At 39.1% G+C, this 23,821-nt stretch overlaps 4 protein-coding genes across 10 annotated transcripts in view; 2 read left to right on the forward strand and 2 right to left on the reverse strand.

Moving 5' to 3' along the window:
* prkd3 (protein kinase D3) overlaps positions 1-824 on the reverse strand; it is a 42,285-nt gene extending 41,461 nt beyond the window's left edge. Inside the window, exon 1 of one of the 2 annotated variants that reach the window (XM_058090052.2) lies at positions 444-824. The gene's annotated coding sequence lies outside the window, so the exon portion shown is untranslated. The remainder of the gene's footprint in view (positions 1-443) is intronic. The other variant, XM_058090051.2, reaches the window with a different exon arrangement.
* The window catches only part of qpct (glutaminyl-peptide cyclotransferase), a 131,039-nt gene extending 111,695 nt beyond the window's left edge, over positions 1-19,344 (forward strand). Inside the window, exons 1-7 of one of the 2 annotated variants that reach the window (XM_058090060.2) lie at positions 8,942-9,126; positions 12,663-12,809; positions 13,244-13,525; positions 16,546-16,713; positions 16,837-16,936; positions 17,824-17,940; positions 18,026-19,344. In XM_058090060.2, the coding sequence (XP_057946043.2) occupies positions 9,016-9,126; positions 12,663-12,809; positions 13,244-13,525; positions 16,546-16,713; positions 16,837-16,936; positions 17,824-17,940; positions 18,026-18,198 (1,098 nt within the window). In that variant the 5' untranslated portion in view covers positions 8,942-9,015 and the 3' untranslated portion in view covers positions 18,199-19,344. Of the gene's footprint in view, positions 1-8,941; positions 9,127-12,662; positions 12,810-13,243; positions 13,526-16,545; positions 16,714-16,836; positions 16,937-17,823; positions 17,941-18,025 lie in introns of those variants that run through there. The other variant, XM_058090061.2, reaches the window with a different exon arrangement.
* Positions 1,254-10,800, reverse strand: mocs3 (molybdenum cofactor synthesis 3). 5 transcript variants are annotated; one of them, XM_058090054.2, is made up of 14 exons: positions 10,702-10,780; positions 8,968-8,993; positions 7,351-7,486; positions 7,188-7,280; positions 6,928-7,048; positions 4,452-4,530; positions 4,247-4,360; positions 4,061-4,169; positions 3,930-3,992; positions 2,954-3,117; positions 2,826-2,873; positions 2,278-2,374; positions 2,073-2,180; positions 1,254-1,476 (listed from the first exon to the last, which is right to left on the reverse strand). In XM_058090054.2, exons 1-14 carry the CDS (start codon positions 10,757-10,759, stop codon positions 1,319-1,321), a joined length of 1,374 nt encoding a protein of 457 aa, XP_057946037.2. In that variant the 5' UTR covers positions 10,760-10,780; the 3' UTR covers positions 1,254-1,318. The 5 variants fall into 5 exon arrangements, 3 of the variants coding, with proteins under 3 accessions (XP_057946037.2, XP_057946038.2, XP_078652505.1); XR_009132333.2 differs by lacking the exons at positions 8,968-8,993; positions 10,702-10,780 and adding an exon at positions 8,114-8,646 and having other exon boundaries at positions 2,267-2,374; XM_058090055.2 differs by lacking the exon at positions 8,968-8,993 and having other exon boundaries at positions 10,702-10,800.
* A 1,472-nt stretch (positions 19,345-20,816) lies between the features above and the next one.
* LOC131140298 (connector enhancer of kinase suppressor of ras 3-like) overlaps positions 20,817-23,821 on the forward strand; it is a 29,838-nt gene continuing 26,833 nt past the window's right edge. Inside the window, exon 1 of the mRNA XM_078795910.1 lies at positions 20,817-21,070. Within this exon, the coding sequence (XP_078652036.1) occupies positions 21,019-21,070 (52 nt within the window). The 5' untranslated portion in view covers positions 20,817-21,018. The remainder of the gene's footprint in view (positions 21,071-23,821) is intronic.

Consider the following 23,821-nt stretch of genomic DNA (forward strand, 5'->3'; position numbering starts at 1 on the left):
ATCACATAGTTATGAAAGGCCCCACAGCTTCATTTTCCAGCTCTTTCTCATAACTGCCCGTAGTAAAACGTCTATGTTCAAGGAACTACAATTCATCATTTGAAATAATGCCTGTTATAATGATAGCAGCTACTTTTTAAAGCATTTGGTGAGCAATTTAGCATGGATGAAAAGTTCGAAAACCATACTATGATCCTTTTTAAAAGTGAAAGAGCACATCATCCCGATATTTCAACAATTCAAAAGCCATTAACATCTGGAACTGAGGCGTTGAAACATCTGTACTCCTCCCACCTACAACTAATCTGCTGCTAGAACACAATCCGAGATCAGACAATAACAACAAAAGTTCAACAAGCTTGAATATGCACGTATAAAGTATGACTTTGTTGCCGCTTTCACGCCAAACGTCGCTTTAAATGCTTTTAAAAGTGATACTTTACCTTCACAGTCAGCGAAGGAGGCATTTCTTTCCAATGCGAGTGGACCGAGCAAACTTTGAATCTCCATCAACTAAGGAAAGCGACGACTCAAGTTTAACCTGCACTTTGTTGAAAGTCACAAATGAAAGCGTAACTTGACTAAAACGCACACCAACTGAAAACTCGCGTAAAGGCTTGCTAAGACCAACCGAACCGTCCATTTGATGTCTTTTAGCGCTTATTTCAGATAATAAATTCATGCGCATCTTATTATCCTTCCAGCTGTGACTACTCCCCCTGAGCGAAGAGGGAAGGAAAAAAGAGTCGCTATGTTCGCAGGGAGTTGTAGTCTTTCTGTAGTTTCCGTGCAGTTGACTTCCCATTGTAGACAGGAAAACGTAAACTACAACTCCGTCAAACAATGGCGCCACCGATAGTGCAAATTCCAGTACGCATGCGCACACCTTTTCCGTTATTTGTACCAGTCGATTTGGCGAAGAAATACTGATTCAGGCAATCCGGATCAGTTTGTGATTGTAAAATAATCATACAGATGTAATGAGCATGCGTCAGCGATACCTAAGCTAACTTCAAGCTAAATGGCATGTAGGGAATTCTGGCTTGGGTGAGGTCGTTGGCCAATTAACGCTACACGTGGACAATAAAACTCCAACTTATTAGATGTTTCTACTATCTCAACTTCCTCTCTGGACCGGAAAGGCACCCTTACTGTTTATGTATTGCTAGAATTACAAAACAAATGTCCATCACTATTTCAGTGTTGATCTCACTCTGCCTGGTTTGTTTGAACAATCAGACACGACACCACAATGATGAATATTCCTTAAAAGGCCAATGTTTATTTTCCAGAAAAACAATAAAAAGATATTACATTATTAATATTGTGGGAATGTGGGGTCTATCCTCTGTGCCCAAGCCATCAGGCCTCCACAGACATCTTTGGCTGTGATATTGTCTACTTCTGTTCCACTCATCTTCTGTAGAACCTGCACAGCCTTCTGAGAGTCGTTGCCCAGCTTACATATCACATACACTGAAGGAAAACACAGAAAGACGGTTTATAAATGACATTCCTATGTATCTTTATAAGAACGTTTAGGGATAAAAATACAGCAAAAGAGTTACACACATAAATAATCATATTGAGTATGCAGTTACTTTATCATGGGTCATATTTTCTGTGTTTTTATTATACTATGGTTTATTTGTTTCGGACATGTTTAACAGATTACACAGAGGGACATCATGTTTAGCCTGCACTTACCATCGGTCTGAAAAGGACGAGGAAGGCTGTTTTTATCATCTTAATTCAAACTTTATATGTATTTTATAAAACATGGGTGTTACACTATACAGCTAAATTTAACTCGCTGCTAAAGAAACATCATAGACCAACGAAATGGTCCAAAAATAAAAGTTTTTAATATTCATTCCTCCAAAGCATGCCAGCTGCTCAGGTTGGCCACACTTGTTTTGGAAAAGGGGTCACCTGGCAACCCAATTACAATCTGCTACTTAGCGGTCCAAAATAAAAGCACACAGCAGACTGTGAATATGGACAAGTGCCTCTGCATGCTGCTTCATTTCAGACAACATATGTTGACTTAAGTGGCGTTTTTGTCATTTTACCTGGAGGCCAGTTGATACCACCGGTCTTGTGTTTCAATTGGCGGATATGCTCCTGAAGTAACTGGATATGTTCACTCCTCCTCTCTTCTAAACTTGAGAGCGGAATGTCTGGCAACAATGTTAGGGGACTACAGTAGTAACACAGAAATGAGGTTTTATCACGACACTGAGACTTGATGTATGTCTCCCATCACCTGAAGGATACTGAGAGAGCCAGGTAAACGGCATATGTCCACCTCCACAAAAGGGCGCACATCCAACAAGAGATGTGGCTCAGAATTGTCCACAATGTATTTATAATCCTGAAATAACAAGGGAAATGTTTGTTAATGCACAAAATAACATGAAATAAGTCATCAAGATAAGTCTTTATCTTCAGGAAAACTGATTTACATCTTGTAGTTAAATACGGAAATGTAAATGAGTCATAGCAAATTTGAGGAAAGTAATAATATGATTTGTAAATGATCATAACAGCTTTTCCTGAAATCTCAGGAAACAAAACAGTGTAATCTCCATCTCTGCCTTTAATGGTTGTTTTAAAAGTGGAAAAATAAAAGTGCATGCAATCCACTTGCTATACTATTCAAGCCAAACACAGAGCTTTGTTCTTTTAGTGTGGAAAATTCACTAGCACATTTTATGTTGTTCCCATTATGAGTGAGTGCTGAGTCGCAATAAGTATGTTCATTTTCTTGGGACAACTATGCAGCACTAAAGCAGACCAGCATGGAGTGGACAAATATTACCCGCCTGCACTGTGATCCTCTGATCTCTGGACAGGAGCGTGAGTCTGCGACACTGCAAAAAAAACAAAATGTTCTATAGCCTCTGACACAAAAATCATGAGTCAACTTGTGATCCAAAACATCAAGGTCAACCTTATCTGTTGCGGCGGACCCGCAGAGGGCTTCGTAGTCCACTAGCTGGGTTACACTGGGCTGCTCCCCACAAACCGCACAGCTGGACTTCTTAGGCCGCAATCTGATGGACCGAAATCTGGCACTTTGAGCGTCAAACATTACCAGTTGCTGGCCGCAGGAAGCTGGCATGTTTGGTTAAGTTGTAACAGACATTTATTTGGCTTTTTTATTTACTATAAACACTTGGATGCTCAAATAGCAATGTAATAGAAGACATGGCTCAATTACTTGCTTGTATTTTCTGGGATTTCCGAGCATACTTAAATGTAGCAAATTGTACTTTTGCATTGACCAGACCAACCTTGTGCCTATGCTGGAGCCTATCCCAAATGAAATCAGGGAAGCGGCTGGGTGTACCCTGGACTGGTTGCCAGCCAATCATAGGGCAGATACAGACAAACAACCATTCACACTCACATTCATACCTATGGACAATTTAGAGTCGCCGATTAACCAAACTTGCATGTTTTTGGAATGTGGGAGGAAACCGGAGTACCCAGAGAAAATCCATGCATCCAAGGAGGTAACATTCAAACTCCACATATACGTAGCTGCCCATGGGAGAGTCGAACCTAGTAGATCTGTAACAAATAGAACCAAAATCTGCATGTTCTTACAGCTTGTGCATATACTTTGCTTGCAATAGTGAAAAATTAAATAGGCAACTATGACTTTTACCTCAATAATACATTGCATTATTGATGGGAATCATGAATAAAAGTGCACAACATAAAACCTAAATCAATCAATGACCACTAGCGGCACCCTTAAATAAACATTTGTCCAAATAAAGTCCTTACGTTTACTGAACTGAAACACTCCTGGACTCTATTGGAGAAAATATGGTAATTATGCCTAAATGTGTTGCTATAAAATGACATTATATTCATATCAAGGAATGCTGAAATGTACACAAAGAGTTTAGGTTGGATACAGCCTTGTCCAGAGGCTATTTTGAGGACCTCTAGTGCCTGAAAGCAGCCCATTATGCCTGGAACTTAAAGATAAATGGAACATTTAACCAACAAGCACCATAATTGCTTCTGGGAAAAGAGCTTGACTTACCTACTCCTAGCACCCCTCCATCAGAACAGTTGGTCACTGTCTCCGGGGGTGGAGGCACCGGGTACAGGCACCTGTAGCAAGGGCCTCCGTCGTAGTTGTACGCTGACAACTACACACAACAAACTATCAGACCAAGAAGGTTGGCAGGGAACCGTGGATGTTGACTTATAAAATGCGATGTCTTACCTGTCCCTCCATTCTCAGGGCACTCGCTGATACCAGAGGTTTACCACTCAGCACACAGGCATCATTGACAAGATAACGAGTGGGGACATTATCTGAACAATCGGCCACAATATCATACATGGGGTCAGTACAGTTAAGATAAATAAGCAATACGTCTCTATTAAAGTTGAATGGAAGCTAACACAGAGCTCTTAAACAATGAAGGATACTGTTGAATGAGCTGCATGGCGTTCTCAGATGAAAGCTGAAGGTGGTAAGGGACACACTCCACTCTTGAGTTTAACCTGTGAGGTTACATTCATAAGGTAAAGAATCAACAATTCAAAATATCACAACATTCATGCAATCATGCAGAGTGGAACTTCTCAACGTCAAATGCACCCACAGGTGTTTGACCAAAACAGGATGTCGAGTGAGATGTAAGCGAATCACAAAACATCAGAACGTCTTCAGCATATCAAAAGAGTAACAATAATTTTACTAAGCCTGTATTATTGACTCAGGTGAAGATGACAGTACAGGTGGTCCTTGGTTTATGATGTTCAGAGTTTCATCATTTTCGTTCTCCCATAAACTCCCATAAACTAATTAAAAACGTAATTTGAGTCCATAAACAACATTCTCGTTGAGTACCAGTTAAAAAGGACAAATTATTATTGTTATGGAAAGGTTGCTAGGGCTTTGGCTTTTATTGAAATGATAACTATATTGTCGTTTCAGATAATTCTTGTGGGCGGCACGGCGGTCGAGTGGTTAGCACGCAGACCTCATAGCTAGGAGACCAGGGTTCAATTCCATCGGCCATCTCTGTGTGGCGTTTGCATGTTCTCCCCGTGCATGCGTGGGTTTTCTCCATTCCAAAATGTGGTTAAGTTAATTGGCGACTCCAAATTGTCCATAGGTATGAATGTGAGTGTGAATGGTTGTTTGTCTATATGTGCCCTGTGATTGGCTGGTGACCAGTCCAGGGTGTACCCCGCCTCTCGCCCGAAGACAGCTGGGACAGGCTCCAACATCCCCCGCGACCCTCGTGAGGAAAAAGCGGTAGAAAATGAATGAATGAATGAAGATAATTCTTGTATTAATGTATCTTTTATCATGTTCTGTGTCTTATTTATGTCCTGTGTACAATTTGAGTGATTTCGGAGTTAATTTCGGTATCATTTCGATCCAAGTTGCACCAAAATTCTACTTCCATCACAGTCTATGAAAACCCAAGGACCACCTGTAATAATAAAAGAAGAACATGATGTTCACCAGAAACCTGCATTTCGGTTTTATGAATGTAATCTCCCTCTGCATATATCACGTCATAGTTAAGGGCAAGTACACAACGTATTCTTTTTAAGCTGTACCATTCCCAGCAGTTAACCTGTTTTTACACTTTTATTACAGCTAAGGTTAAAAAAAATGACATTTTCATGTGAACGCCCAAGCAGTAACCCTTCCTCTTCACTTCCCAATAACGTAAACCTGCCAATAAAGTTTTAACAATGGAGACAGTTTAAACCTTGAACTATAGCTTCATTAAAATTTTAAGTATACTTTCTTGTGGGAGAAATGAATTCCAAATTTGAACAAACTGGATCTGTTGATGGAGTTGGTTATCCTTGATGCTTCCTAGTAGTGAAATGGCACCCTCGTGTGGCTACACTTTGTGCATACTACCCACAGCAGAAAGGTGGAGAGGCACCAAAGGTTGTGTTTGAAATAACATGTTTACAAAATAGTTACACACACTGGAGTCAAATACACACCCTATTATAGCTTGTGTTGAGAATGGAAAGCGGTGGCATACCATTAGAGTCGCAAGCATTTCAATACAATTAAATATGGAATATTCACTAATAATAAAACCAGCATTTCTTATTTGAGACCAGTTTGGCAGTTTTAAAACACACTACTTAAATACTTTGGGTGGGCGCCGCAGAAATACAGTCGTCCCTCGCAATATCGCAGTTTGTGGTTTCTTCTTCTTCTTCATGTATTCATAAATAATGTTTTATATATGGTATTTTATTTAATATGGTCTATTATTACCACAAAAATTTAGTCAAATATAACTTTTTTGCCTAACTTAAAAATAGGGCTGTCAAATTATTACACATGTTAATCAGATGAATCACATGTTTTAAACTAATTAATTGCGATTAATCAGCACCAACAACTACGCCTGAAACATGCCTATTTTTACTGTATTCATAAATAATGCTGTTTCATGGTTGAATATGCTCTATTATTACTAAAAAAAATTATATTTAAACAAATGCTGTATGACTTTTTTGTCTAAATAATAGGGCTGTCATGATTAAAATGTTTAATCAGATTAATCACAATTTTTCTTTTAAAATTAATCATGATTAATCTACATGAACAACTATGTCTGAAATGTGCCCATTTTACTGTATTTAACAGGGTGATAAATAAAACATATTTGTATGTATTAAGAGTTCAAAATGAACTGAATATGTTACTCAAACTACACAAGTTACACAAGTCTAGTCTCTTGTCTACACTCTATGAAAATATTCAGTGTAATAATACAGACTCCTACTTTGCGGGAATTCATTTATCATGGTTGGGTCTGGACTCAATTAAACGTGATGAAGGAGGGATTCCTGCACATTTGTTATTGGCTTGCACATAAGTGTGACGGTATTGTGTGAGGCTGTGTAGATCACCTTCTAACTGCGTTGGCAGCCGACAGAGCTTTAGCTTGACCCTGGTTCTCCTCCCCATGCAGCACTTGTCTATGCAGGTTATTGAGCTCCACCTCGTCATAGTCCAGCAGGCCCAGACGCCCTGGTGAGGATTATAACAATTAATAACCAATCATGATCAATTTCATTAAAGGGTAATGTGCAGCGCTGCCATTAGACTTGCTTTTTAGTTACCTGGGAAGTAATAAAAGAGGTAAAACTTGAGTGAATCAGTTACCCACCTATACCTGCTGCTGCTAGATACTGAGCCAGAGGACAGCCAAGTCCTCCACACCCCACAATCAGTACCGAGGTCTTGGATAGGTTCAGCTGTCCTATAAGGAATCATAATTCATTGTATTGTGGCATACAACTGAGTGGATGGTGTCTCGGAAGAATTCTTACCTTGTACACCCAGCTCAGGCAGGAGGAGCTGTCGACTGTAACGCATGATGTCTTCATTGGAAAGAGCTGTTTTGGCTTCAAGTGGAGGAAGAGGTGTCACTCTGTCGTGTAGCACTGGATCTAAGCTGTCACTCTTCTAGAACACCAAATATAAATGACACGAGAATTAGGTGAGATGAGATTGTAACATATATTGTAAATATATTACTGAACATGCTTTTTCATTTAACCAACTTTGGCTTTGCAATAATCTTTTTTCCTCCTAATGTCTACTACATTACTTTTAATTGTTCCTTGCAAGGATCCCTTGCTGCACTGTTGTGTGTGTATGCTAGCAGCCCCGCCTACCCCCACAAAGCATTGTATGAATGACAAGAGGTCTCACTCTGTTGTTCCTAAATGCATGTCTCAAACAAATATCATACAAATACCAATTCCATACAAATGTATTTAATATTATAGGTATGTATTTTAGTTTTTTTTCTGGATAAAAGCTAAACATTCTGTCTCTGTTACGATAAAGTCACCATAAAAGCTCATTACTGCTCATATCTTAAGGAAGTAGGATATTTTAATGTTATATACAGTATCCAGTGCGATTCGTGTTCGATTCCCTACTCAACAGCGTAACCTATATACCTAGTAACCAGTAGCTGGATAGCAGTGTGTAAAGTAGTAACTTGTTAAGTTATATTATTTTGAATATCATACGACATCAGGCTGAAAACAAGCATGTTTACTTCAACAGCGAAACTTACTGTACCTTTTCGAGCATGGCCAGTTTATTCTTGAGAGCTACAATCTCTTTCTCTTTTTCTTTTAGCTCTGCCTTCAGGTAGCACACTTCCTCGTTCATCGCAGCTAAAACACTGATAACTACTACCACTACAAGATACTTCTAATAATTTAGCGGCAAAACACTGCAATGTGACAGGAACACGTTGCTGTTTGGCGCACACTTCCGGTTTGATCACGTGGAAACGAAGCCACGTGATACACAGCGCCGGTTTTCACTTTTTTTTATTTGTCTTTGCCTGTGTTCCAAATCGCACACTTAGACACTTACTCTTAGCGTTCTAAGTGCATTAGTAGTACAGTACCGCAAAATGCAGTGCGCCGCTGGTACCCGGATGTTGCACACACCACGCCCTAAAGCTATGTTCGCTACGTGGCGGAAGAGGAGGGATTAACTCCAGTGGTGGCAATGCACAATAAAATGATCATTTCCGGTAAGTCAGTGACGACAGTAGTCAATTTGGGACAGCACTACACTGAAAAAATTGGAGTCCCCAGGATCTAAGTACGCACATTATGAAGCTGAAGTGTATACTTTATTGTGTATAGCATATCCAAATATACACAACAAATATTATGATATATTCTACTTTGTTAAAAATTAGCTTTGCTATACAGATTAAAGAAATTATATTGCAGTAGTCCAAGAACGAGGATGTTGTTATGTTATTTTGTCTGTTGATCTGATGGGGAAAATGTACGATCATTATCAGTAAATACATTCCACACACACACACATACACGCACACGGGCGCAGCTCCACGGACACGTACACACGCACGCACACACACACACGCACGATGCTTGAACGACGAGTCTTGCCTGCTGCCTTTCACATGATCTGAAGTCTTTCCCAGTGCAGTTCGAAGTATGCGGATAAGAACGACAGAAAAGATGGCTTCTTTAATGCCTTTATGTTTCATAATTACTGTGTGGCTGACTTTCATCCACTGCACTAATGCTCTCTGGACACAAGAAAAGGTAATTACTTCAAACACGTTTTATGGAGAATAAAACGCAATCAGCTTGCAGTGTTGGTATTTTATAATAATTGTCACTGGAAATTATGTTTCAGTTGATCTGTTAGAAAGAGGTTAGAAATTAGACTTTATTTACTTATATGTCATGTATTTTGTCTAATTGTTATGATATGTAGAGTAAGATGGTGTGTTTAAATTTTAAGCAAATACAGTAGGCTTACTTGTTATTATCATTATTGTCCTTACATTTCTGATAGTGCTTGGTGTTATTGGGGTCATAGGTTTGCTGGAGCCTATCCCAGCTGGCTTTGAGTGAAAGGCGAGGTAGGCCTACACCCTGAACATGGTCGCCAGTCAATACCAGGACTCATGTGGACAATTTAGTCTCCAATTATACTAACATGCATGTTATTGGGATGTATGAGGAAGCTGGAGTAGAGAAACCCCACACAAGCATGGGGAGAACACGGGAGCTCCTTATTAATTGTATATTAACAAAAACTTTCAATCTATTCATTTAATTTCACAGTTTTTGGTGCTGTTTTGCCCAATTCTCATGAGATGCATTATGCCTCAAGATTCATGCTCCTGGTGTTCTTCTTGTCTTAGCCTGCATGTTGTTGCTATGGCAGCACAGTCATCATCATTGATCCTCCAATTGCAAGTCTTTGGTATTTATAGATCTCAAGTGGATCCCCATTTAACCCTCTCTAGCCTCCGTGTGAGTCCAAGCTCTTTGCAGGGCCATATTGCAGGGTGTGTAACCACATAATAATACACTGCACACTGTGCTATGCTCCAAACTGAAATCTGCCACTATAGATGGTATTTATACTGCAAACGGGGTTTTTAGACCCACTGGGGGGGAAAGACTATTTACATACTGACATCCAACTGTAGAGCAAGGGTGTCCAAGGTGTGGCCCAGGGGATATTTGCAGCTCATGGTTGTTTTTTTTATTGGCCTAAGGCACATTCTAAAAAATGTAATTTAACAAGAAAACCAAAAAACAACAGCAAAAAATGAAAAATCAACAGTAATTTTAAAAGAAAAATGCAAAAGTTGTGTTCCAACAAGGAAAAAGCACATGAGAGTACAGATTTGAAATAATAAAGAAAAAATATATGATGTTTTCAAAAGTCATAATATTCTAAGAAACAAACAAAACAAAATAAAGTAGTATTTTTCGAAAATCAGGTTAGGGAAAAACTTATAAGATGATGGGAATAAAGTCAAACCATGATGAAAATAAAGTATTTGTATTACAAGATTAATTATAGAGAAAAAGTTTAAATATTTGGAAAAAAACAAACACGCAAAACCGGGAAAAGCATAGAAATGATAGGCTTTTTCACCTGTACCACAAAGCTGAAATGCAGTTTTTACATTGAAATTATAATATATAATTTTTTTCAGTATGTGGCCCCACATGGAAAACATCTGGACACCCTTGCTACACAGGAACTTTAGCTACTGAATCTGTAAACTAGAAACATTGACATATTTGTCCTGTTAAATTGAATATTTTGGTGTTTGAACTTGACCCCAAATATTTGAACAAAATGTGCTACTCTACCGTTGTGTGGAGCGTTCTCCCTTCTGTTAGTATAAAAATGGTCTACTTTTGACCCCATTCTCAAGATGACCAGGAAATTATTGAAGAAGGCGCAGAAGTCTAAAAGTGAGTGTGATTTTAAAATCACAGACCAACACAACCAAGCTTCTCTGCAGCCTGAACTTTGAGACCAATTTCCAGAGAACCACAGAGGATCAATATGTTTCTTTAGCTCGTGATTGTATTTTAGAACAAACACTATGGCTTTGAAAGGTTCACATCCAGCGAAGTGATCACATCTTTCTTGGACAGTGGTTCTTCTTTTTCAGCCACTTGCCCCCTAACCATGTAGACATGGTAAGATCTGTAGTAGTCTTGTTTGGAGCCTTTGGGAAATGAAAAGACACATCCAAAAACAGCGAGGGATGGAATATTTCAACAAATCATCGCTGTTTTTTTGTGGTTGTCTACGGTCTATTATTAGTCAGAAAATATACCTGATTTGGCTTAATTTATGTAATATTTGTGGCCTATATTCAACATTTTTAAACTAAAAAATGACTAAATGAACTAAAATACAAATACAGTTCACACCACAGAAGGAAGTACCAGAAGAAGAAAAAATAAAGAAAGAAAGAAAAAAATATGAGTGTAAAGGTCACTATAGGGGTTATTTTATGTCCGCTGGGCTCTAATTGTATTAAAAACCATGTTGACAGGTTTTGTATGCTCCTAACTACAAAAATATTTTAATTGTAAATAACGAATCCTACTTAGCAGAAATTTGCTTATGTATATATACTATATATACTGATAGTTCATAGAAACTTTGAAGTAGAAATGTATGCATATTTCTACTTGTAGTGGGGTTGTTGACTTAGTGCTGCGTAGTTGAGATAATGTTGAGTTGTCATGTTGTCACGGTTCATTGCACCTGGGTTAGTTTCTGTGCAAAAGTGGACCTAATACACATTGCGCAATACTGATGATGCAATGTCTGCATCATTTGAGAATTGCCTTTTGAGGCCCCAAAAAGGGCCAGCATTGTTAGTCAAGTGAACGGCATCTATAACTAATAACCTAATAAACTATAAACTAATAACTACCCCGTATATACCCCGTATATACCCCGTATATACAATATATACTCTGTTATACTCTGTTAGAAACAGTATTCATTCAGAAGTCTGAGCTTCATTTGTTTGCTCAGTTGGTTTATATAAGTTTAAATAACATTCTGCAGTACAGTGGATCCACAGACATTTGCGATTCAGCATTCACCCCCCACCCCCAAAGACTTTTGATCCAAGTAAATATTTTACTTCACTTTTTTTCCTCCAAAAATATGTTGTTGTTTTTTCCCTACCGCAAACAAATCTCATCAGTAATCATAAAGTCCTAAAGTCAGTAATCATTTAGAAATGTGATATTATGGCTAAAATGTACAGCAAAATTGGGAAATGGTTTAAAAAGCACACTTTAAAAAAAAAAGTCAGTATTTACAGGAACAGTGCATCTTAATTAAGATTAAGATTTAAGATTTCTGTCAATATGCCAGAATTATAAGGCTATTATAAGGCAAAAGGCTATTTCATCTGCAGTTCCTAGTCCTAATCCCATTGTCTAAAAGTATGTTTAATCTGATAATATGACGTTATAATTCATTACTTCTACACTATGACTCAGATTTCAGTCACTTTTATTACAAATGTTGATCCAAAATTGGGGGGAAAAAGCTCACATTAAGCTAAAAATTACATTTTTATGGGCATATCAATTCAACATTCTGTGGTGGCCCTAAAATAACCTAACCCCTCCATAAAAATAATACCATCTTGGGACCATATGATGTAGCACAAGGGCTCCATCCACCTTTTTACACAGCTCTTTTCCTATCAATGTCAATCAATCAACGAAGGTCAGAAGTTGACTGACAAGCTTCTAACAAGACAACACAAACATAACACTCTGCTCTTGTTCAGTTGCAGCACCAAGCGGTCACACTTACACCCGATGAGATCCAGACCGCTCTGTCGCACACAGACCTGGCACAGATGTGGCAGCGGGACCTGAGGCCAATGCTCGTTACCAGATATCCTGGCTCTGCAGGCAGCCAGGCTGTGCAGCAGGCAAGTTTGCAAATAACCATCATACACAGGAACCTGCAACCACAATGGCAACATTCAGCACAGGCATGGTTATAACGCCATCTTCTGGCATATCAGGAGAATATCCAATATGTGACAGGAAATTAAATGTTAATGTTTTGGGTGAGAGTAACTCAAAAATCATGCAGAAGTTGGGTAACATGTTACAATTTAGAAAAAATAAGATTTTGTATACCACGTCAATATTTTACCCTATAAAGCAGCCATCACCACATGGCGGACCTCGGTCTTTATGGACCCGTGACCAAAAATATAATAAAAATAAATATCATAAATTCTTCAGTCGTTATGGTAATCTTACAGCAAACACAGCGACATCACCCAAAATGAGTCAGTGGAATTGAAGTTGATGATGGTTTTCATCAATTACTTATGCGTCTTCTTACTACTTTCAGCATATTAAAACAACCCTGACCTCCCTCGGAGCAGGTTGGGAAGTGACGGAGGATAGGTTCATGTCACAGACACCCTACGGTCCACTTCCCTTCACCAACCTCATTGCCACCCTCAACCCGTCAGCCAAACGCCGCCTGGTTCTGGCCTGTCACTATGACTCCAAGTACTACGCGCAGCAATGGCATGGTAGGGAGTTTCAAGGCGCGACAGATTCTGCCGTCCCCTGCGCCATGATGCTGGAGCTGGCGCGGGCTCTTGATGAAGAGCTGAAAAGCCAAAAGGTAAAGTATGTGACTACGAGTATTATACTAAAAGAGTTAAGTTTACCTTAGTGAAGGTAGTGAAGTGGTCCCTTGACCCATCAAACACCCTGGGGGCGTTAAGTGTCATAGCTGAAAGGCATAATACCGTCAAGGCTATTTATTTCCAGTATAAAGCACAATTCATAGACAAGGTAATTTGAAGTACTTTACAGAAAAGAAAGGTAAAATCACTGGCACAAGACTATGAAAAGACAAGCAGAGCCGTCTTGAAGTCTATTTGCTGAGTGACAGGAAGCCAGTGCAGAGACCCGAGTACTGCACTAATATGGACATATTTCCTGGTTCTCATCAGGACTCGAGCAGCAGCATTGTGGATGTACTGCACATGTTATACAGATCGCTTAGAGAGCCCGGTGAGAAGGCCGTTACAGTAGCCTAGCCTTCTGAAGACAAAAGCACGGAAAGTCTCTCTGAAGCTGTTTTAGACACTATTCCCTTGATTTTGGAAATGTTTTTTAGGTGCTAAGACCTGCTGATGTTATTGATTTAATGTGTCTTTTTGTAACCTGATGATGAGGTTTTAGAGAAATGGTCCCAAGGTGGTTTGTTTCTGTGGGCCCCAGTGATTTTTTTTGTTGAGTTTAGCTGTAGAAAGTTGTTTTGCATGACAAAGTGACAAAGTAAATCAGCAGGACTATGCTCACCTGCCATCAGTTGCACGGAAATCTGAGTGTCGTCTGCATAGTTGTGGTCAGACACATTGTATTTGAGTATTAGCTGAGCCTGTACAGACTGAACAATAGGGGACCGAGGATTGATCCCTGGTCATAGCCATTTGGTCTCAGATGCAGTTACCAATTCCAACGTACTTTAACCAGTATAGAGCAACACCAGAGATTCCCATCCAGTTGTTTAACCTCTGTAATAAGATCACATAGTCAACTGTGTCAAAGGCGGCGCTCTGATCTAGCAGAACCAAAACTAAGACTTTGCCTGCATCTGTATTCAGACAGATATCATTTGTCACCTTCATCAAAGCAGTCTCAGTGCTGTCATAGGTCGGGCCTAAATCCTGATTGGAAAGTGTCAAAACGCAGATGAGTCATAAAGTCATAAAGCAATTGGTGTACTGGGACGGTAGTTGTTCAGTACTGTGGAATCAAGGCTGGCCTTCTTCAGAAGAAGCTTAATGACAGCAGTTTTTAAGACCCATTAGAAATGTTCCAGTCTGAAGTGAGATGCTCGTTAGATGAGTGAGTTGTGGTAACAAACTGATCAGCACAAACTAGCAAAATCAAGCAGGTAACTCATCAAGGCAGCATGTTGATGGACTCAAGACTGCAGATGATTGCTTTGACTGTTTTATACCTTGACCTTTGTCATGAGAGAATATTGCAGGCTCTTTGACTGCAGACTGCTTAGATGTAGACATGAGTTGTAATATCAGTGAAACTGTAGCGTTTGTGAATCTGTTATTTGTAGCAGTTGGTAATGATTTCAGAAAAATAACTCAAGGTTTGGTTTAAAACAAAGTATCTTTTCTTTGTAAATCAAACTTTGAACCATTCTAACCTTGACAGGAGCAATGCTATCCAAAACATCGACAAAACTTTATAATAAGAGCTCAACAGACCACAAACGTTAGAATGGGTGGTGTTTTCAAACCTAAACCTTGTCATGAACTGTGTCCCTATGCTGTCCTTAATCAGTCTTCCCTGAAGAACTGCAGACCCAACTTCTGGTTTGGGTGTAACGGACAGGTCAAAGAACCACTTTTCACTTCCTACATGGGAAACTATCAAGTGGCCCAAAACCTTTGGCTAGGAAGTATATTCAGTTATTGTTCATAATACATTTACAAAAATCTGAGTGTGTTTAGGAAGTGAATCCCACCAAAGAATATACTTAACATTCATAGGTGTTACTGGTGTTACTCTTTGCTTTCACCACTGAGCTCAAGTCTGGACAGACGGGGTCAGGTCCAGTGACGGCCAGAGATCAGCCAAAGGATGTGTTTATCTGACTCAGCTGTCTATTATAAAGTCCAAAGAGAATTGTTTGCTACCATGGGTGCAAATGAATATTAAAAGCATGACAGATCATGCTATATTTAAGCTACGAATAAAATTATTTAAATTTAATTCACCCAACAAGGAGACCCGACTTCAATACCACCCTCGGCCATCTCTGTGTGGAGTTTGCATGTTCATGCGTGGGTTTTCTCCGGGTACTCCGGTTTCCGCCCACATTCCAAAAACATGCTAGGTTAATTGGCGACTCCAAATTGTCCATAGGTATGAATGTGAGTGTGAATGGTTGTTTGTCTATATGTGCCCTGTGATTGGCTGGCGACCAGTCCAGGGTGTACCCCGCCTCTCACCCGAAGACAGCTGAGATAGGCTCCAGCACCCCCTACGACTCTAGCGAGGATAAGCGGTAGAAAATATATGAATGAATGAATAAATAATTCACCCAACAGACCTACACCAAGACTTGACAACAATAATCTGGATCAGTACCAAAAGATGCATTATGCTTGGCCGTTGTTATTAAGGTTGGTGGATTATTCAAGTGCCGCATAGTGGACGAGTGGTTAGCATGTAGACAGGAGATCGGGAAGACCCTTGGTTCGATTCTCCGCTTGGGCATCTCTGGGTTTTCTCCGGGTACTCCGGTTTCCTCCCACATTCCAAAAACATGCTAGGTTAATTGGCGACTCCAAATTGTCCATAGGTATGAATGTGAGTGTGAATGGTTGTTTGTCTATATGTGCCCTGTGATTGGCTGGCGACCAGTCCAGGGTGTACCCCGCCTCTTGCCCAAAGACAGCTGGGGTAGGCTCCAGCATACCTGCGACCCTCGTGAGGATAGAAAATTGATGCCTATCCCAGCTAAGTGTATGTGTTAAGCATGTTATAAACAAATAAAACCATTCCCTCTACTAGGTTAAACATCAAAATATCTCCATTAGAGGGCAGCAAACCATTTAGAATGCAAGCTGGTGCTGCAATAATTGTTGTATCCCTCCTCCCCTGTAGGCCCTCAACCCCAACCTGACCTTACAATTGATTTTCTTTGATGGAGAAGAAGCACTGGTTCAGTGGACCCCTCTTGACTCCCTCTATGGCTCTCGTCACCTAGCACAGAAGATGTGGACCACCCCGCATCCTCCAGGAGACACAAGCACCAATCAACTGGACGGCATAGTACATGACAGACACACTATATCATACCTGTGTATAGATGTGAACAGATAGAGGGTATTGTGTGTACTTGTTGTCACTCTGGGAACGTATGTGCATCAGCATTTATGTTGCTTTTTCCGCCAGGACCTCTTTGTATTGTTGGACCTGATTGGGGCTCCCAGTCCACGCTTTGGTAACCAGTTCCCAGTCACAACGTACTGGCTCTCCCGACTGCAGAACATAGGTGACCGATCATGTTTTACTGTTTTTTGCCAAGATTTTGACTTTTAAAGGCTATTTCACTTTCATGGTTGCTTGCAGTAAATTGCCTCCTCATTTTTTTTGGTCTCACTCCCATTTCTTCTTGTTGCATTTTGAAACTCTACTTTGAACCTCCTTATCCAAAATGGAAAGCTTTGCAATTTTTCAACTAGTGTTAAACTTATGATCATGAGTGTAGAAATTGTTACTATAAAGCAATAAAAATGTGATAAAACAATAAAAGATGATCAGCAATAATAAAAGACTAGTTCATGTGACTCCAGTACAAATTTCACTGGAATCTCAACAGAAAATACTGGAATGGAATGGCCTTTATTGTCATTATACAAGATGTACAACGAGATTGGAGAGCTTCTCCTTTCAGTGCAATAGTCAAGTTAAAAAAAAAAAGTATATAAAAGTAGAGTAAAAAGACAATTTAACAAGATATATATACAATATATCCAAAATATACACATAGTATTGCACTGTAGCATAGCAGGAGCAGACATATTGCAATGATAAATGGGTCATAGTGCAAATAATGACTGGTGTATACAGATGAGTAAAGTCACATATGAGTGTATTGTATCGGGTTGTTAAATAAATAAATATGATTGAGATAGTAACAGAGGCAGTGATGGAAATATTGCACATTTGCATTACGCTAATGACCGGGCACGTTGTATGTCTGAGTTCATACATACAATACTGATTAGAATACTGATTATTCTATCTGACTACTATTTTGAAATTTGGTTGTTCTGACTTGACACAAAATAAGTCTACTTTCCTTCATCAAATGTTATTTAACTGCCATGCCATGAGAGTATAGTGTATATTGAAGTGCTTATTTTACTCTATTTTCAGAAAAGAGACTGCACTTTATGAACCAACTTGAGAATCATCCCGATGATGTGGAATACTTCTGGCCGGATCGACCAGTTGGTCACATTCAAGATGATCATATACCATTTCTAAACAAAGGTATACACAAATACAAATCACACTCAAATATGTTTAAAAGTGTCATGGTACACTGATTAACGCTCATCCTTTTCTTCCTTGCCAGGTGTCCGCATCCTCCACATTATCCCCTCGCCTTTCCCTGTAGTGTGGCACTCATTTGAGGACAACGAGCAGAACTTGGACCGCTCCACCATTCAGAACCTCAACAAAATTTTACAGATTTTTGTTCTGGAGTACCTCAACGCCAGACCTGCCACCCCCACAATCACTCCGTAAAAACACTCAGTATGGGCAATGTGCATTTTTTTTTATCAACAGAGTGTTTTTCTTGGCTTAAGTTTGGAGATGTAAAATACAGCCTTTGACTGAAAATAGAAGAAATGCCAATGTAAAGTCCTGTACTGTATTAGCTTTTGTGTGTACTGTACAGTACATCATTTGTGAAACTTACTGAATTTTATTATGTTTGAGGCCTAAATCAAGTTATTGTGTAGGTATTACATGCCTGTATCAATCATCCTTGACATTATGAATGCAAATGTCTACACAATGACAGACACTGCAACATGTTACATTTGGATTTTCTGATTCCTTTTTGTAATTGATTCATATAAGATCGAGCATTCACTGCTGTGCAAATTTGCTGATTTTCATCCCAAAAAAAGTTATTTTAGGCCACCAAAAATCAGTAAAAAAATCAGTCAGTAATAATTCATAAACACACGAGAAAATGTCCAGCATACATGAACCACTGTTCAAAAACCCACACAATCTTATGTTTATAATATGTTTTGCGTATATTTTTACATCAAACATCGGAATGTTGCACTTTGTTTGGCATTCCTTGAATGCACCGTAGGCGCAAAAGTATGACTAAATTCTGTAAGTATGACTTGGATGCCAACAGTTCCTCGATCATCTTCCATTATCGATAATTAGTGGTGCATATTTAGACATTATATCATGTGTTTAATATGTGTGTGAGGCATATTGAAGACAGACTTGGAAATGTTCTAATTATAACAGTCACTCTTATTGCAAATTATGATCCGAAATCGAGGAAGAACATCAACATCACTGCCTTTGAAGTCTAGAATGAGTGACTTTCTGTCTTATGCTGTCTTATGTATGAATGTTCAACAAAAATACATAGGGTGGACTTCATAATTAATCTCATAAAGTGTGTGTTTTGACTACAGGTAATGTGACAGTAAAATGTCTCTGTTTATAGAGCTAACCAGTGAGAGGGAGGAAGTAGACTTATTTGTGTTGTAACAACATCTTTAGTCCCTCATATCCTGTCTTCTTAGACTGGCAAACTTATAACTTCCTGTGCTGCTTGTTAGCCTGCTGGTAGTAACATAAAATACCAGAAGTGTTCTTTATGTAATATGGGTCTAAAATAAATGTTCAAAAGTTCAAGTTCACACAAAGTTGCTTCATCTTTTAAATGTCAAGTGACCTTTTGCATTTTGGGGCCTTTTCTGTGGCCAAGAAAGCAAACACGGGTTTCCAGTTTCAATGTGGTAGTGATATTTTTTTTCATGCTTAAACTGGATCCCCGTCTTTTCTCAGCAGACTACATACTTCACCTCTATAATAGTCCCGTGATTTCCCTAATCCGATCACGGTGGCCTTCCCCTGAATTCCACACTGTCCAAATCCCTTCAATCCAGCCCACTCCCAGGAGAACGGTGCATGCCTTTGAATATGATTTACTTAACTGCATAAGCAGTGGCGCTTATATATACAACGTATAGCACTTATAGAAAGCCTACAGTTTTTGCATGTTTGTCATTGTTTCATTGTGTAAATACACTTACAATTGATTATGTTTTTTTTTGTCAAGCGTCAATATTTCGCACTGGTTCATAGACTTTGAAATACAGACTTAACATTATTAGAGTCCTCTAGACATGAGCCAACACCCCTATAGTCACATTTACAATCATATTACCCAATATTGTTGACATAATAAGAGTAAATAATTTTTCTGGCAGGGCCCACGCCGCACCTTCATCACAAAGCAGAAAGCTCTTGCAATGTTGGCATCATGCTAATTCTCCCAACATCAGGCACTCACATCTTCACTTCCTTGTTGACATTGACAGAGACAAAATCTCATTGATTTGGTTTTGTTTCTATACAGGTGAGCAGTGTCACCCTTGTGACCCCCCCCCCCCCCCACCACCAAATAATACCTCCTTGTGTAATTGCCCATATCTCTTTGTGACTGATTTTTAAAACGGTGCAACGTTTTTTTTTTTTTTTTTGTTACTAGTGTTCTCACCAACACCAACACTCTGACTGATGACCAGCAGGGGGTAGTAGTGAATCACATCCACTTTGGAGTCATCAATATGTATTGTTTTAATGACTGAATAAATAATCTCATGTTTAAATAGTAACATGAGATGGACACGTGAAGTTTATGTGTCCATAAACATACATACAAGACTCATTAACTAGTTTGGAGATTTGTCAGGTTTTTAAATATATTTTTTCGTCCAAGATTAATTTAAAGCACTTTAAAAGTACTAATTTTGAAATGTTTGAAGCGAAAATGAGTCGAGCATGTATTTCTAAATGATATTTTAAAAGAAAATAAGCCGAGCATGCATCCTGTTTTAAATAAGGCCGGTGAATGGAAAACGTCACAAAGTCACAAAAATGCATTTACGGTCCCTCGTAAACGCCATGAAATATGCAGTATCATAATATAACACGGCAGATTCCTAACGTAATTAAATAAGCAGTGCCGTTACATTTATAAGAAACTTATACCTTTTTTTCCACTAGTAGACGCACTTTATGGAAGTAGCTTTACAAGCGACTCTGTCTCCACAGTTGTCGCTTTTGAGACGTTTTTTCCGAGCCATCAGTGAATGCAGCACAGATCCCACACCGGTGGATGAGGAGTTGTGGGGGATTTCAGCACAGCCTCTCTTCGCGTCATGAGAGTTGTTCGGTGAACGACCATAAGTAGCCAAAGTCAACCAGAAAGAGTTGTTACAAAGAATGTGACACTTACGGTAGACTCAATTCTTTCTTAAATTGCCTAGACATTTTTTTTTAAAGTATAAGCTCGAAGAAGCTATGGAGCCTATAACTAAGTGGACACCAAAGCAAGTTGTAGACTGGATGAAAGGTAAGTCCTTCACTTCTTGTTCGAAAATTCTTTTAATGAAAGTTTCCCAATTAATGATAACGCGTCCATTGGCACGTTTGTTCGTCACAACAACACTTCACTGCAGGTAGTTTCGTAGAAACTAGGACAAAAGGCTCTACAATGACACTACATACCAATTCACTCCACAGTCGGTCGGTCGTGTTCGGTTTGTTTTTAGTTGTAGATTATTCACAAACAACTACAACTACAATACACATCATGTTCTAAATAGAATGTTATAATGTTTTGGGAAATTGTATAACCCAAATAGCTTGCAAAGATAATCAAAGCAAACCTTACAGGATGTAAGCAAGACCTACACGAATCAATGACCATACCTTAACAAAACAACAACAAACCCGAAAAATAGTCTTAAAACTTAACCAAAATAAACACCACAGATATAATATCAACATAATATGTCAGTCACAGTCACATACAGGGTTCTTTTGTACACATTAGTTACTTTTTGCTGCTTGCTGGCTGTGTTTGGTGCTGGTTTACAATCTAAAAACAAATGTGCTGACTATCTGAACTTGTGGGCAAACTACACAGGGCACTCTGTCATTTACAAGCCTTATATTCACTCAAAAAATACCAATGTACACACAGAGCTTATTACCATGAACCAGTTTGGAAATAACGTCTCGTGATGTAAATCTGCTTTAATGGATTGCATAAGCTCTGACAAGTCCAATCTTATGTTTTGAGGCATTTTTAAAAAAACACCTTTCACCTGTCACAGTAGGCCAGTAGCATACTTGCCACCTACAGTATGGTACATGACAGCGTTAGTGGGTCCAGTCACAGCATAGCTATGTGTGGGGAAGGATGTGAAATGGTATGTGAGGTATGGGTGGAAATATTTGCTGCTCCCATTCCAAACATAGAGACAGTTGTGTGTACATGACTGATATGATTTCTATGGACTTTTTCTTAAAAATCCACAGTTGAACAGCACCTTAATATGACTGTATAAGCACTTTTATAATACTTTTAATAAAGTAGTACAAGTCTTGATGAGCCAGTCTTCCAGTGCTCATCAATAATTGGAGCCAAAAGGGATATTGGAGGGGTTAGTGGTGTCAGTGAATAGAGCCAAGCCAGGGCATGCATAGATGGAGGATTACTGCGTACACATACTACTTTGGGCGCATTTCATACATAAAATCCTGCATGTTTGGCTACTGTGACCGCACTGATCCATACCCACTCATGACACACTTCTGTCCTAGAAGAAGTGGGCCAAGTCACACAATGTCTATAATGCGATCACTTCTCGTAAGTTCTTAATGATAACCGGCACACTTTATAATAGATTACGGGCATCTAAGAATACTGGAAATATTCGATTATTCGATTCAGGGGGAGTCTGATTCGACTATCGTTGCTTGTATTGTATGAAAATTTCAAGTGATTAAGATTGTACCATTCTGACTACGTGGGGGCACAAACACATACACATTCAACAATTAATCGAACAAAACAGATTTGACAATGACAATCTTTAATGGAAGACATCCCTAAAAATAACACAATACAAAAACTCTAAATAATCCAAAAGTCAAACCCACATCAGTTTTGCTCACTCCCAACATTTGTGTGTGCAATAAAGACATAGCTCCTCTCGCAAGTGATCCATGACAGCCACCACCTTGCACATAAGATATGAATCTATATAAGACTGGAAGTAATATACAAAGTCAGGGAAATTGCAGTAATACAGCAGTTTAGAAGTGATGGTTAAAGTAAACAGAGTTAGCACAGGTCCACCCAAGTCCAGTGCTAGTCCTCAGCTGTGTCTTTACATTATGACACAGAGAAAGCGAAGGTTAAACATAATGAGCTGTGTATAGGCATATCTTGTTTATCCATAACAGCCCAGAATGTACAGTACATACAGGTAGGGTGTGTTGTGCTGAATCATTCTCAAAAAAAATGATGGTTCATGGGTTGCTAAACCAAGGTATTGTTTTATTGTCGTCATGGTCAGCTCTTTGTTCAAGCAAAATGAATTATTCCTCTTTAATATCATGCTCCCTTTATTGTATTATATTCATACTTGTTTGTGGCACACCAATACAACAGACTCAACTGTGATCCTATAATATATCTTTGAGAAGGCAATGAGTAAACTACAATTACTACAGACTGTACAAGTAGTCATCAATTCCAAACCAATCAGTTACAAGTTGAAGTTCCTGTAAAGGTAACATTTTTACCTCTTGGAACTTGACTTTTATTTTGGGTGTCTTGGATCACCAGTGCACACACAAGGGATTTTCACCAGCTGGACATGCAGTACCAGAGCTTAGCAGCTTGCGAAATACTATAGGTAAGCAAAACAGAGCTGGAAACAGCCAAGCAGTCTTAAAGTCTTAGAGATGAACCTTCGTAAGTTGACCAACTGCTTCCCCTAGACAAAACCATTTTAAATTATCAGTGTATATGTATTATGTTGTAAATAAATACTTCGAAGCAGGTGTTGGCCATATTAGTGATAATTTGCCTCAACGATTCTCCATTTTAGCGGCATTTTGAGCATTTACGTGGAAATGGCATGCTGTCCACAAGGGCTGCAGCTAACGATTATTTTATTAGTCGATTATTCTGAAGCTTGTTGCGATTAATCAAGTAGGCATACTCGTTTTGGCCTTAGACAGAGCAAACAGTTAGTGGTATGGTCTGCAACATATCTGAAAAGAGGTAGACCTGTCGATCACTGTTTTT

Source organism: Doryrhamphus excisus, linkage group LG14 (assembly GCF_037039965.1).
Source record: "Doryrhamphus excisus strain RoL-2023G ecotype Guam linkage group LG14, RoL_Dexc_Guam_v1.1, whole genome shotgun sequence".
Taxonomy (NCBI): Eukaryota; Metazoa; Chordata; class Actinopteri; order Syngnathiformes; family Syngnathidae; genus Doryrhamphus; species Doryrhamphus excisus.